The sequence below is a fragment of the Aureobasidium subglaciale genome (genome assembly GCF_000721755.1).
Source record: "Aureobasidium subglaciale EXF-2481 unplaced genomic scaffold scaffold_39, whole genome shotgun sequence".
NCBI classification, from domain to species: Eukaryota; Fungi; Ascomycota; class Dothideomycetes; order Dothideales; family Saccotheciaceae; genus Aureobasidium; species Aureobasidium subglaciale.
In genome coordinates, this window is record NW_013566956.1 from 153,680 (window position 1) to 166,534 (window position 12,855).

The 12,855-nt window shown below is 46.1% G+C and overlaps 6 protein-coding genes across 6 annotated transcripts; 3 read left to right on the plus strand and 3 right to left on the minus strand.

The window, feature by feature from the left end:
* Positions 1-905: 905 nt before the first annotated feature.
* On the plus strand, positions 906-2,406 carry AUEXF2481DRAFT_537423 (uncharacterized protein). The gene is made up of 3 exons (XM_013483673.1): positions 906-1,246; positions 1,301-1,405; positions 1,455-2,406. The coding sequence occupies exons 1-3, from the start codon at positions 1,103-1,105 to the stop codon at positions 2,265-2,267; spliced, it is 1,062 nt and encodes a 353-aa protein (XP_013339127.1). The 5' UTR covers positions 906-1,102; the 3' UTR covers positions 2,268-2,406.
* A 139-nt stretch (positions 2,407-2,545) lies between these two features.
* AUEXF2481DRAFT_71165 (glycoside hydrolase family 5 protein) lies at positions 2,546-4,033 on the plus strand (the record flags this gene model as incomplete). Its single annotated transcript, XM_013483655.1, has 1 exon — positions 2,546-4,033. One exon carries the CDS (start codon positions 2,546-2,548, stop codon positions 4,031-4,033), a length of 1,488 nt encoding a protein of 495 aa, XP_013339109.1.
* Positions 4,034-4,605: 572 nt separating this feature from the next.
* Positions 4,606-5,438, minus strand: AUEXF2481DRAFT_57076 (uncharacterized protein; the record flags this gene model as incomplete). The annotated part of the gene is made up of 2 exons (XM_013483643.1): positions 4,606-4,824; positions 4,884-5,438. Coding segments are annotated over 2 exons (774 nt in total), but the record flags the coding sequence as incomplete, so codon positions are not given.
* Positions 5,439-6,047: 609 nt separating this feature from the next.
* Positions 6,048-6,924, plus strand: AUEXF2481DRAFT_537397 (uncharacterized protein). The gene is made up of 2 exons (XM_013483674.1): positions 6,048-6,832; positions 6,900-6,924. Exon 1 carries the CDS (start codon positions 6,141-6,143, stop codon positions 6,621-6,623), a length of 483 nt encoding a protein of 160 aa, XP_013339128.1. The 5' UTR covers positions 6,048-6,140; the 3' UTR covers positions 6,624-6,832; positions 6,900-6,924.
* A 238-nt stretch (positions 6,925-7,162) lies between these two features.
* On the minus strand, positions 7,163-8,297 carry AUEXF2481DRAFT_44967 (uncharacterized protein). The gene is made up of 2 exons (XM_013483639.1): positions 7,885-8,297; positions 7,163-7,828 (listed from the first exon to the last, which is right to left on the minus strand). Exons 1-2 carry the CDS (start codon positions 7,967-7,969, stop codon positions 7,362-7,364), a joined length of 552 nt encoding a protein of 183 aa, XP_013339093.1. The 5' UTR covers positions 7,970-8,297; the 3' UTR covers positions 7,163-7,361.
* Positions 8,298-8,493: 196 nt separating this feature from the next.
* On the minus strand, positions 8,494-9,056 carry AUEXF2481DRAFT_44969 (uncharacterized protein; the record flags this gene model as incomplete). Its single annotated transcript, XM_013483640.1, has 1 exon — positions 8,494-9,056. A coding segment is annotated over exon 1 (221 nt), but the record flags the coding sequence as incomplete, so codon positions are not given.
* Between the last annotated feature and the right edge of the window lie 3,799 nt (positions 9,057-12,855).

The window sequence follows — 12,855 nt, forward strand, 5'->3', positions numbered from 1 at the left end:
CACCCATTACTGTACGGAAATTCGTCTGGCCCGACGTAGTATATCTCCGGATCAGGATATATCCACCGTACTCATCCCTAGTCGCGTAGTAAGGTGAAGCGTGGTCCATAGCCGGAACACGGTGGCCTTGGTGGCAAAGCGTATTGAATTGGAGGCGTGCGTGGGTGGGCCATGGTGGAGATATGGATTATTCTGAGATGATAGCTGTTGGTATCGTGATGTTTGTGTCTGAGGATAGTCAAAATTTGCCAGAGTCCGGCACGTCGAGCAACACTTCTTCCTCGAATAAGCACTTGCCTGCCTAGCAAATACCATGCGCCGCAGGATGCCTAGAGCAACGTGCTCATTTGCTCCCTCTAGTGAAGATAGCTATTTCCCGTGAGTCTGCAGTTCAGGTTAGTGTAATATGGTAATCAACGACCGTGATACACATCATGGGCATGCACATGATTGTAGCGTCGCTGGGATGACGCAAGTCCCCTGAGCAACAAAGAGCTGGACGGACACGGTCGTATCTCATCTTGACAGATCTCGCGCAGTCAGTCATGAGAGAGCCTTATCTCGTCGACATCGCTCCAAGTGCAGAGAGGGTCGCGCCATGAATCAGGTACAAGTGCGACAGTGTTTCGCACACCGAGGGGTCAACGCCGTATCGTTGGCGAACAGATAACAATATCTTCCAGAGTCTCAGTTGAAAAGCTTGGCAAAAAGGCGGACGGAAGTCTTCTCCGTCGGAAAAAGCCTGTCAGCTACATTCAGCGTACCGGATCTCTTTTGTCTCTCGAGCGGACCATACTACACGTCGTGCGAGTAACTGCTCTACATGATTGGCAATATTTGAGAATCCCTGCTATTGTGTAAAGAAAATGGTCAAGCCTTCATTGTCGCTATCACATTTGGCGTCCCAGAACGAGGAGCCGAGACGCTCTAGGTCTCAACGCTCCTTCCAACGGTAACAACGAATCCGAGCTCGAACAGGACGATTCTGCGAAGCTCTGATACTAGCCCTTTACTGTCAGGTAGGTATCAGAGGACAATTCCCTGAGTGCCGCGACGCCCGGGGCGTCTTGAGTCTTTCGACATCTTGCAACAACCTTCGACCATGCGTCAAGCAGTCAACTTGTGGCTGTTAAGCTTGATTTTGTTGTGCTTGATATCGTCGCTGCTCTCAATTCCGCTGAGAATTGTAGCCCGATGGAGAAGACAGTCTGTACAGACGGATGACTGGGTCATGATCTTGACGGGGGTCAGTCCGTCGTGAAGCGCTCGACCGAGCATCTCGTTATTGACAGCGTTGCAGATTCTGTTTATCCCATGTGCAGTCCTCGCTCTACTTTCGACCTCGAAAGGGCTTGGAATGCGGGACAGCCAATTGTTTCCGGACCAGATAATTACAGCATCGATGGTGAGTAGGCCAATGGCCCTTCTTGGAAGCGATATCTGAACGACAATAGTATTTCAGCATCTTCGATCTTTTCTACTGCATCACCCTTGGACCGCTCAAAAGCAGCCTTTGTTTGACCCTACTGAGATTTGCTAGGGGAAGGAAGATGCGTCAAGTCATCTACTTCATGGTCGCATTCAACATTATCGCAGCCGTGGCATGCTTTGCAGGCTTGATGGCGATGTGTCGACCGTATCATACCAATTGGCGACATTTCTACGACTTTCCGGAGTATCCAAGACAGGGCTCTTGCTTCAGCGGATCCGTCATCCGAACTCTGGTGTACATCTTGACAGCAGTAACGTCAATCTCTGACTTGGTCTGCGTCATCATACCGGCCGTTCTTTTTTGGAACACTCAGATGGACCGGCAAAAGAAGATCATGGCTTGGGCGCTACTCAGTCTAGGTCTACTCGCCTCAGTTGCGACTTTGGTTCGACTTCCTTTCACGCCTTATTTTGACGCGAAGAAAGATCGCGTCTGGGGTCTTGGAATGGCCACACTCTGCTGCTGTGTCGAGATTGCCCTGGGAATCTTCGCCGGGTGCGCGCCAGCCATCAAACCTTTCTTCATTGCTGTCATAAGCAGTATCAAGTCACAGCTTGATTCTGTGAGGACGGGATCTTCACGTCCAGACAGGCCAACAACCATGATCGCTGGTCCAAACGGCTTGACCGACTTCTCCTACAACACTGCGGACCTGAAAATGATACACTCGCCCAGAGGTGACGTTGTCGAAATTACCTCTACCCACGGCTTGAGTCCTTGGGAAGAGGAGCCTACTCCAATATATCCACTTGAAATTAGTCGGCACACGGTTTAAAACACTGGCAGAATACATGATCCTCGTCCATCACGAAAACAGAGGTCCCGGGCCGACACTCCGCGACGGCGCGGGGCAGATTTGGCAGACCCCACCATCACATGCTGGGTAAACATCCCGCGGCTAAAAGCGTCGCGGAGTATCGCTCGAGGTCATGCTGCCTCGATATAGGCAATTATGTTGTTTTTCGAACGGCATATATTACTGGTGACCTCCTCAAGATGGGACTTCGCCTCCTCTAGCTTTCCTGACCTTTCCAGCTCCCCATAATCTTCAACATGGCTCCTCACGCAGAAGCGACATCAGAGTCGACGCAACAGTCGGAAACACAATCTACCAACCCCCCTTGCTCCATGCTCCATGTTCAGGATGCGGATATTGTTGATGCTTCTGGCTCCAAGATTATCCTGAAAGGCGCGGGTCTCGGTGGCCACCTTAATTTCGAAAACTTCATCACCGGATATCCTGGTCATGAACACGAACATAGGGCCGCCATGGCTGAGGTCCTGGGTAAAGAGAAGGCTCAATTCTATTTTGATCGCCTCATCCACTACTTCTTTACAGACGCTGATGCAATCTACTTTCAAAGTCTTGGTTTGAACTGTATTCGCGTTCCCTTCAATTACCGTCACTTCATCGACGACGACAACCCGAGTGTGATCAAGGACGCTGGGTTCAAGTTGTTGGACAATATCGTCGACATTTGCGGTCGTCACAACCTCTACGTCATTCTCGATCTTCACGCTGTCCCCGGAGGTCAAAACCAGGACTGGCATTGCGACTCTGGTATTGGCAAAGCACTCTTCTGGGACTTTAGAGTCTTTCAAGATCAGATGATAGATCTCTGGGTAGCCATTGCGAAACACTACGTTGGCAATCCAGTCATCGCCGGCTATAATCCTCTCAATGAGCCCGCCGACCCTAAGCACACCCGGTTAGTCGCTTGGTACGATAGAATGGAAAAGGCAATCAGAGAAGTCGACCCCGATCACATCCTCTGGGTCGACGGCAATACCTACGCCATGGATTTCAGCCATTTCGACCGCATCATGCCGAATACTGTCTACGCATGCCACGACTACGCAAATCTCGGCTTTCCCATCCCCGGTCAAGACCCGTACACCGGCACCGAAGAGCAAAACTCCAAACTACGCCGTCAATTCGAGAGAAAGGCAGAGTTTTCCCGTAAACACAATGTACCACTTTGGAACGGCGAGTTCGGCCCTGTATACGCAGACCCGTCCGCAGATCCCGAAGCAGACAAGACGAATGTGTCTAGATTTGGCGTACTCAGGGAACAATTGAAGATTTACGCAGAGTCGCAGATCCATTGGACGATTTGGCTGTACAAAGACATCGGCTATCAAGGCATGGTTCACGTCAGCAGAGATTCAGCATACATGCAATTAATCGCTTCTTTCGTGGCCAAAAAACAACACCTCGGTCTTGATTTCTGGGGTGTGGTGGACAAAACTGGCGTGTCCAAGACTTATGATCCTTTCCTTGCAGATCTCAAGGCTATGGTACCTGAACATTTGCAAGACTCAAAGTACCCTTACCACTGGAACTTTGAGAGACAATTCGAACGTATCATCAGGGAATGTTTGCTTTCGGATTACTTGAGTAAAGAGTTTGCAGAGTTGTTTGAGGGTAAGACGGAGGAGGAATTGGATGAATTGGCAAAGAGCTTTAGCTTTGAGAAGTGTGTCAAGAGAGATACTCTGACAGAGATTCTGCAGGCTGATGCTGCAAAGTCGAAGCAGTAAGGATATCGATTCATGTAGGAAGTCTAGGCAATATCACATATTCGAAGCGGAAGCGGAAGGGACTTTGAATATTGAGTAATCAGTGAGCATTGGCATTGCATAGATATATAATTGAAGGCAGTGAAAAGATCGCGGAAAATACAAGTCAAACCAAACTATAAGTCGCACGCGAAACGTCCGAATCGACGAATAGACGAGATCAAAGTTCGTAGTCGGCAATCTCAAGACTAGTAGTTGGGCTTGAGGGGACAGTGAGAGACACCGTTGTCACTCTTCTTAGTGTAAGAGTAAGAGGGGCCGATACTAGCCACCTTACCACTGGAAGTGACCTGTCCGCGGTTGTCACAGTAACTAACATCCCAGTAGCGCTGGTAGAAAGCACAGACCTGGTACTTGTACTGACCGTCCAAAAGGTAAGCCCAAGAGGTGACAAAGTTGCAGGGTTCCAAGGGATTAGACTTGGTCTTAGCATCACAAGCAGCCTGACAGGCTTCAGGGATGAAGTCACCGTCAATCCTCGAGTTGCTGATGTAAGAGTCGGGGCGTCCACCGTAGGTGCACAGTGTTGGGTCGGCGTTGATGGTGCAGCCGTCGTACGTCTCCTTAGTCCAGCCATCAACGTCGCCAGCGCAGTCGACCAAGTTGTAGCCATTTGAGCCGGCGATGACAACGTGGAATTTTTCGCGGTATTGGCCGGTGTTAGTAGCGTCCTTTGCGCAAATGGGGACACTCCAGAAGGAAGCTTTGATCACGTTGGTCGATGGTGGATCCTTGTTTGTGGCGCAAGGGTCCTAATAATCATGATTAGTTTCACAGGTCCGAAGGAACGTCTCGGAAGGGTCAGACTTACGATGGAAGGGTCACGCTCGAAGAAGATGTTGAAGGCTTTGCAGCCTTTGATAGCCTTACAGTCGGCAGCTGCCTTGTTGACATCGTAGCTAGTATAGGTCTTGTAGCCTCTGTAGCCGGCAGCGCTGACGGAGCCTTGAAGGTTGTCGAAGGCCTCATAGTAGCCATAAGGGGTGCTGGCAGACTCAGCAACCTCGGCGAGAGCATACGAGTTGACAAAAGCATCTGCAGTGTCGGGGTAGACTGCAGGGCCGCTTCCAAGAGGCTGGGCATTGCAGGTGCCACGAGCTTGCAGAGCGCGTGCTCGCTTGGGAGATCTCTTGGAGATGGAATTGGGGGCCTCGGCAGGAATGTCAGAAGATGGATCGGTCAAAACATCGGCAACAACTTCTTTCACAGCGGCAGTGATGTCGAGAGGAATGATCTGTGTTCCGGATCCGATAGGCACGCTGATAGCTGGAGCAGTGTCGACATCCTCGGGGAAATCGAAGTCCTGAGGAGTGGGGTTGGCGATGACTAGAGTTGCCAAACCGGCGATGAGAGCAGAGTAGCGCATGTTGAATTGATTGATGAAGATTGTCTGATCTGTGTGTCGTTGGATGGAGTATTGGAGAGTTGCTTGATGGTTCTGTTTTGACGAGGCATAGACCTTGCTTTATATCTCTTCCTCGATGGGCCATGTGGTCTTCCAGAGCTTAACATCACAGCCCACTTGCACTTGGGTCATCTGGAGCTGAATCATTAGTGCTCCTCGCGTTAGCAAGGTTGGAAGGTTCGCTCACGATCCATGGAGACTTGTCATGAGCTGAGGTCATCTTACCACGCCATCTGTGAGGTCTGACCATCAAGGATTGGCGGTAAGTCACTGCCGCAACTCTTCAAGCTTGGCTGTGAAAACAATCCTGTCGGTCGAGATGCAGTCTTCAGCACCACTCATCCACTTCTCCGCTTCATCAAGCTTTCGATACGTGCTGTTGCTGGATGACGTTCCAAAAGTAGCGATAGCTGAGCGATGGTAGGAGGTCGGCGTCCAGTAGACAAGTCTCCGGATTGCTCTATTGAATACATGCATAGACGCAAACTCACCCTCCGCTGGTCGCTGTCAAAGCACGTGTCGATGATTGGGTTTGACCGTGCGCGAGTCAATCCGTGCTCAGTATCGACATGTCTACCAGGTGGAACAAATCGCTAGATGGGGTTTGTCAGCTTATCGCCCTAGAGGCTGTACTGATGTTTGGATGAAAGACGGCAGGAAGTCATGAGTCAAGGCAAGGAGGATCGTGGACAGACTGTGCCAAAAACGGCTCGGAACTCTATCCGCCTGCCGGCCATCGCCAAGAAGTATATCCGGGGTACCTATCCGCGCGAAGGATCACCAGCCCTGGGAGCTCCTCCGATCCACAACTTGCCGACCCTCCTTCGTCTGCTGGTCTATGTGTCTAGCCAGCCATATGTTCACAGCAAGGTGAGACACGGTAAGTTTACCAAGTCGCGCAGTCCCTGGCGACGCCGACCTCGTTCTGGTCAAAGGTCGACTACTGGATTCGAGTTTGGATGTCAGCGCTTACCGCTCTCAGCTGAAGATGTATATATGTATATGCTACATCTATACATTGCTGCGCTGCGCCGTCGTTCTCGTGACTACAATAGTAGGTCTGGAGTCGGTACAATGGCTTTGTATACTGAACACCACCACCACAAATGCAAGTTGACGATATGGCTGACTGCTTCGGAGAATTAACGAAATGTTATTGACAAGACCACGCTCTGATTTTGGATGCAGCAGCGTCTGTACACAAACTCACGTTGCAATACGAGCTGATGAACTCGAGTTCGCTAGAGGGGTCAAACCTTCTCCAGACCTGAGGACGACTTTTCAGTTTGTGCTAGCTCATCATGACTTGATGCAAACATGCAGGGAACACGAGAACATCATACCTCCAGACTCATGTACAGCTGGCTTCACAAATGCGACAACACGAAGACTTGATGTCAAAGCTGACGACAAAAACAACAGACACAGCCAAAGTTAACACCACGAACACTAGGCGCCAAAAGCTGACAAAAACTACTCGACATGATCAAACTTACACGAGATGAAACGCAGCTGGGGGATTTGTAGACGTATTTGGCGGGTTTCCTTGAAGCAAGAGGGAGAGGACAATGCATAGCGAATTCGTACACTGTGAACTCTGACTCTGTCTATGTCCGTAAATTTCTTATTCTCAACGCCTGTGGTGTAGAAGTACAACGTGTGGATATGGGGTTTCGTCTGCTTACTCTAGCGTCTTGTTCAGAGGGTGCTTTTGCCATTGCATTTCGCATTTCCAGGGCTTTGTCCAGGAGAAGCTCGCAAGGAGATGAGCTTGATTGTGCGACCCTGGAGTGCTGTATCTCTCCCTTCTTAAGTCTGAGTCGTGCAGGATTGCAGCCATTCCAAGCGTATCCGAACACGAAAGTCTGAGGGCGGTTACCCGCCTCACTCCCATCCACCCTCCCTATTCGCCTTGTCGACTTCCCTCCCCATTCTCTCCATCCACCTCCTCACCAACTCTCCATTCTCACCTTTCAGCTTTTCCTTTTCCCTTCCCACAGCATTCAACTCTACCGTCAAGGCCAGAATTTCATCCTGCACTTCTTCGACAAGTTTCTTCTTTTCCCGCAACTCTTCATCCCTATCTTTGAGTTTGCGTTCTAGAGATGCAAGTTGGCGGTGAGTGGCGGTGAGTTGTTGTGTTAATGTCGTGTTGGAGGTTGTGAGAGTTGTTGTTGTGGTTTGGAGGGTGTGGAGTTGGGTTGCGAGGGATGAGCGGGCGGCTTGAGTAGTTGTCAGGTCTTGACGGAGGCGGGTGAGTTCGTCGGTGATGGGTTGATCGGTCGCGAAGGAGATGGCACCGGGCGAGGAAGAGGGAGGAGCGACGCTCTTGCGGTCAGCGAGACGAGAATCTGGCAGTTGTCAGAGATTGAGCTAGAGAAGGGCGGCGGACAGGCTGATGACCCACAGGCGTTGATGTATAATTTGTGTCTAGATTCGCGTTTGTCGCGGGCATCGAGAGCCGCGAGGTAGCGCGTGCTCCAGTCGGCCATTTCACATGGTTGTGTTCGTGATTAAAGGATGATGGAGGCTCTGAAGCTGGCCGTGCTAAGGTGACGACTTGACATGTGACGGTGCCAAGCCGAGCGTGCCTTTCCGAAGCCATCTCTCCAGCCAACTCCTGCGCTTTTGCTTCACCACCATGACCAAACATCAGAGGTGTCATGAAGTACATCCTTCAAGGAATAAGTAGTGAAGTCTCTTGTGATCATGAGATGCTGACCCATCCTCAAAGCTTGTAGGCATCGTCGTGAAGGTTTAGTCGAAGCTCCGCGTAGACGTTTTCACGCAACAGCATCACCCCAGATGTGCAGAAGCTATTGGGCAAGCACATGATCTCACATCATTGAACGTCGCATTCATCACGCCAGAGAAAAACCTTTGCATTACCCCTTAACCCTTACTCCCTGCCCTCAGTCACTAGATCGGGGGGGGGGGGGGGGCATAAAAGCTCGTGTGACCGGTGCTGGCCAACGAGCTCTCGGATGTATGCTGCGGCGGCCTGGCTAGAATTGGGGGGGGGGGGGGGGGGGGGGGGGGGCTCGATTGTGAGTCTGGAAAAGTGTCGAGGTCTCCTGACGAGGCACAAATACCCACTCAAGAAGACTCTGCTCCATAGCATCTTACTCATCGTTCTTCAGTCTCACTCATACCCTCTGAGCAACTTTCACTGTGACGACATTGCTCCAGAGAGGTTGGAATTGAGCTACAATATCTCTCCATCGATCTCCCCATATATTGCCCTTTGCCACGATAATTATGGACTTTCCTTCGACAGAGTCCTGCGTTCAACAGACATATAGCCACAAAGTATCCGTCTTGCAATTGAAAACGCCCACACCGTATGATTCGGGCTGTTCCAGCGCGCCCGAAGGTCCTTTCTAGAGCCTCCCCAGATCACAGTTCTTTCAGCTGCAAGCATATGCGCACTCCTGTATTCCAGGCTCTGACCGCGAACATACGTCCACGTGTCAAGATAGAATACCATGGGAGCGGCTTTCAATATGTCAGTACTATCATGAGTATAGGCCTACTGCCAATCCCAGATGTCCCGGGGAGACCGTGGGCTTGACGTGCGACTAGTTTTCTCGCAGAGCTGTTGCTGGGTTGGTATCCACCAAAGCCGTTGGATACTTTGGATATCCAATCCATATCTTGGCAAACAGGGTTCTCCCATTCCTAGTTCAGGGTCGTCATACGAGCGAGGCCAGGAGCTAGGGTCATGCTTACGGCCGCATGCTTCATTCGCGTACGCAGTGTAGATGTTACATAGCATGGAATAAGTAGAATATTAGCATATGCCACTGGTTTTAAGTAGAGTATTCCACTCTAGTGGCATAGAATAGAATCGCTAATTCTGGTAGAATATTCTAACATTCTACTTCTTATAAGGGAGGTTAATATTGCTGCTAAGTTGCATCGTAATCTATCTTAGTAAGGAGGAAATCCTATATTAAAGCTGACACAATTATGCTAAGCTATACTAAGCTATAGCTTACTTACTAATATTTCTTCTAAGGGATAGGGTTACGGTAATAACGCCGATAGAGTCGGCATTAGCATTATTCTACTAGATAATTAGTATAAAATAGAATGTTAGCTAGAAGTAGTAGTATAGTATAGTATAGAGCCGAAATTCTACTAATTCTATATAATATCTACTTTACGCGTACGGCTAAATCTTATGAGTACGGTATAGACTTAATATAGACACTAATATAATAAGGTAGTAATAAGGAAGGTAATAAGAACGTAATAACTAAACGGGGTAATAGTATTAGTATTGGTATTAATAATTATTATTATAAACTAGCTAACTACTAAGTACTATAAGGTAGTAGTAACGTTACTATTACGATCCTACTAATAACAGGGTCGTACAGCCTGCTCTATTATTCCCCGCACCTTAGCGGAATAGAACACTTTATATAACTACGCTATCTACTCTACTCTACTCTGCTGCTCTATTCTATAGAGTATAATAGAGTATATAGAGCAACATATATATACTTATTATCTATTAAGTATATAGGTAGGTAGGACGACCTTAGGTAGTCCTACGTTTAACTTAATTAGTTATTCTAATAGTCCCTTTAGTATATACTACTATATAACCTGCTTTACTTCGCTTAACACTCCTCTTTACGAGTCTAACCCCGTAACCTATTATCTTATCCTAGATAGTTAGCTATAATAACTTTAAACGCCCTTAGAATAAGTTACTTAAGTAACACTACCCCGAGAGGTATACCTAGCGAGGCTAGTAGAAACCGCTCTACTAGCACTACTCGTAACGACAGTAAAGTCGCTAAGCCCGACCTCTACTATAGAGACCGCTAGGGGCTTAACGATTAGCTTAACTAGATAGATCTTTACTATATCTTTACTCCTATAGAGGAAGCTAAGAAGACTATCTTTGCTAGTACCTATCTTTATAGAAGAGCCTAGCACTAGATAAAACCGATGCTTTAGAAGTTCCTTAATAAACGTAAGGACACTAATAGGATTATAATAAGCTTTATTAAGTTTAAGACCGAGATACGCCGTATCTTTAGGATTTCTAACGAAGATAAGGTTACTATACGCCTTATTTAGTATATCCGTTAGTACACTTTAGTATCCGAATATACTACTAAGTTCTAGGAGTACGCCTAAGTTACCGATTAGGATAACTCCGCCTTTATAACTATATATCGACATAGTCTAAAGGAAAATGTTAAAGACGAACTTATACAAGCTAGCATAAAAATCGAAGATTTAGATAATCTTATCTATATAACGATCGAAATTAACAATAATCTTTACGAACGTGCTATAGAACGACGCTACGACGTAGCCCCCCGAGGTAAGTCTAGTTACGTCCTATACCGTAATTATAAAGGAAAGAACAACTTCGGTAGACGTAACTAGTACTTATATCCTTATAGACCCTAGCTAATAGAACTAGACGTTACCGAAGATCGACGATTAAATAGGAAGAAGCAGTTTAAAGGGAAGAGTTCGATAACTTACTATAAATATAGTAAGAAAGGCTATATAGTAAGGGATTGTTATTTAAAAAATAAAGTGCCTTAAAGACAATTTAATATAATGTAGCGCCGCCCTAATATTAGGCTAGAGCGTAAGGAACTTAAGGAGCTAAAATCGAAGTTCAAGAATCTTTAATATAATTACTATAGAAAGCTTAGTTAGACCGTATACTACGACGATAGCTACTTAATCTACTATAGTTCTAAGATAGGATCTAGATAGTTTCCCTCTTAGCTAAAGGGTAGAGGATAAGGCTACTATAATATTATTACTAGAAAAGATAACCTTAAGGGAGGAGAAATTAAAGAAGATAATATCGAAAGTAATCCTAAGGAGGATACTACCGATAGTAAGGAAGAATCTAAAGAAGAATCTATCGATAACGACTATAATCATCTTTATAATAGTAAGGAAGGCATCGAAATACTTTATACTTATATTCTATTATGTTTTACTAAGATATTTAACGTTATAATAAAATATAGAGAGGAAGCCTTCCTAGAGATTAATAGATAAAGATTCCTATACCCTTATAACTTCGATAATATACTAGATTAGATCTATAAGGCATTTTAGGAATATCGATTAGTAGTAGTCGACTACGACTTTAAGGCTTTTATTTAGGAAAGACCGCTACTTAGGAGTACCTTTATACCTATAGGATATATTATTCCTACTAGGGAACGTATTAATAGGAGTATACGAGATAGTATTAACTTACTATAATCTTAATACGGACAAGCTTAATAATAGTAACGAGTACTATATAAACGACACCTCTACGAACTTAAAATAGGAACTAAAAGTAACGGCAAAGTTACCTTTACGAACCTACCTATTAATATCGATTTAGGAAAAGAGTAGATTCTCGTAGTAAGGGCAGCTAACGAGAATGTAATACGATCTATACTCTAGCATTAATATTATTAACGACGGTATTTCGTACACTAATTACCGTATAAGGAAAACGACTATACGTAATAATAGACTCTAGAGTAAGCGGAAACTTTATATTTATATCGATAGTCGCTCGATTTAGAATAGCTACCCGATCGAAAGAATATAGATACGACCTAATAGCTATAGACGGCTTAGCGTTACCTAGCGTATTAGAGGAAACGGTACCTCTAAGGATTATTACCTAACGGCACTATAAGGACATTATCTTAGACGTTATAGAAATAGCTAATTACTATATCGTCCTAGGTATACCCTAGTTAAGGTAATATAACCTAGCAATCGATTAGATATTATAATTGTTAAAGTTCGAGGAGTGCGACTACGTAGTCGACTCGCGACCTACGTACTAGNAGCGTTCGGTAGTAGATAAGAGGAAGGGGCGAAATTAGGCTATAATAGTATATATTACTATTACCTCGACTAAGGTATTAGTAAAGAAGTATAATACCGGCTCTATAGGCACCGATCTTAGAAGTTAGACGGGCTATAAAGCGAGAGTTATTAAAGGAAGTTACGTACCTTCTAATATCCCTAGATAATATAGTAAATAGAAACGCTTATTTTAGGAAGAGGAGAACGTAAACGCGTTACCTAGGTATTAGCCGTAGGATTACGAAATTAGACTCGAACTAGGGAAGTAACCTANATTTAGACCTATCTATACGTTATCCGAAAAAGAACTTAAGACGCTTCGAGAATACCTAGACGAGAACTTAGTATAAGGATTCATCTAAAAATTAGAATCCCTTATAGGTTACCTAATTCTGTTTATACTAAAGAAAGACGGTAGCTTACGACTATACGTCGATTACCGAAAGATTAACGATATTACTATTAAGAATCGTTACCTATTACCGAATATTAAAGAACTATAAGACCGCCTTTCGAA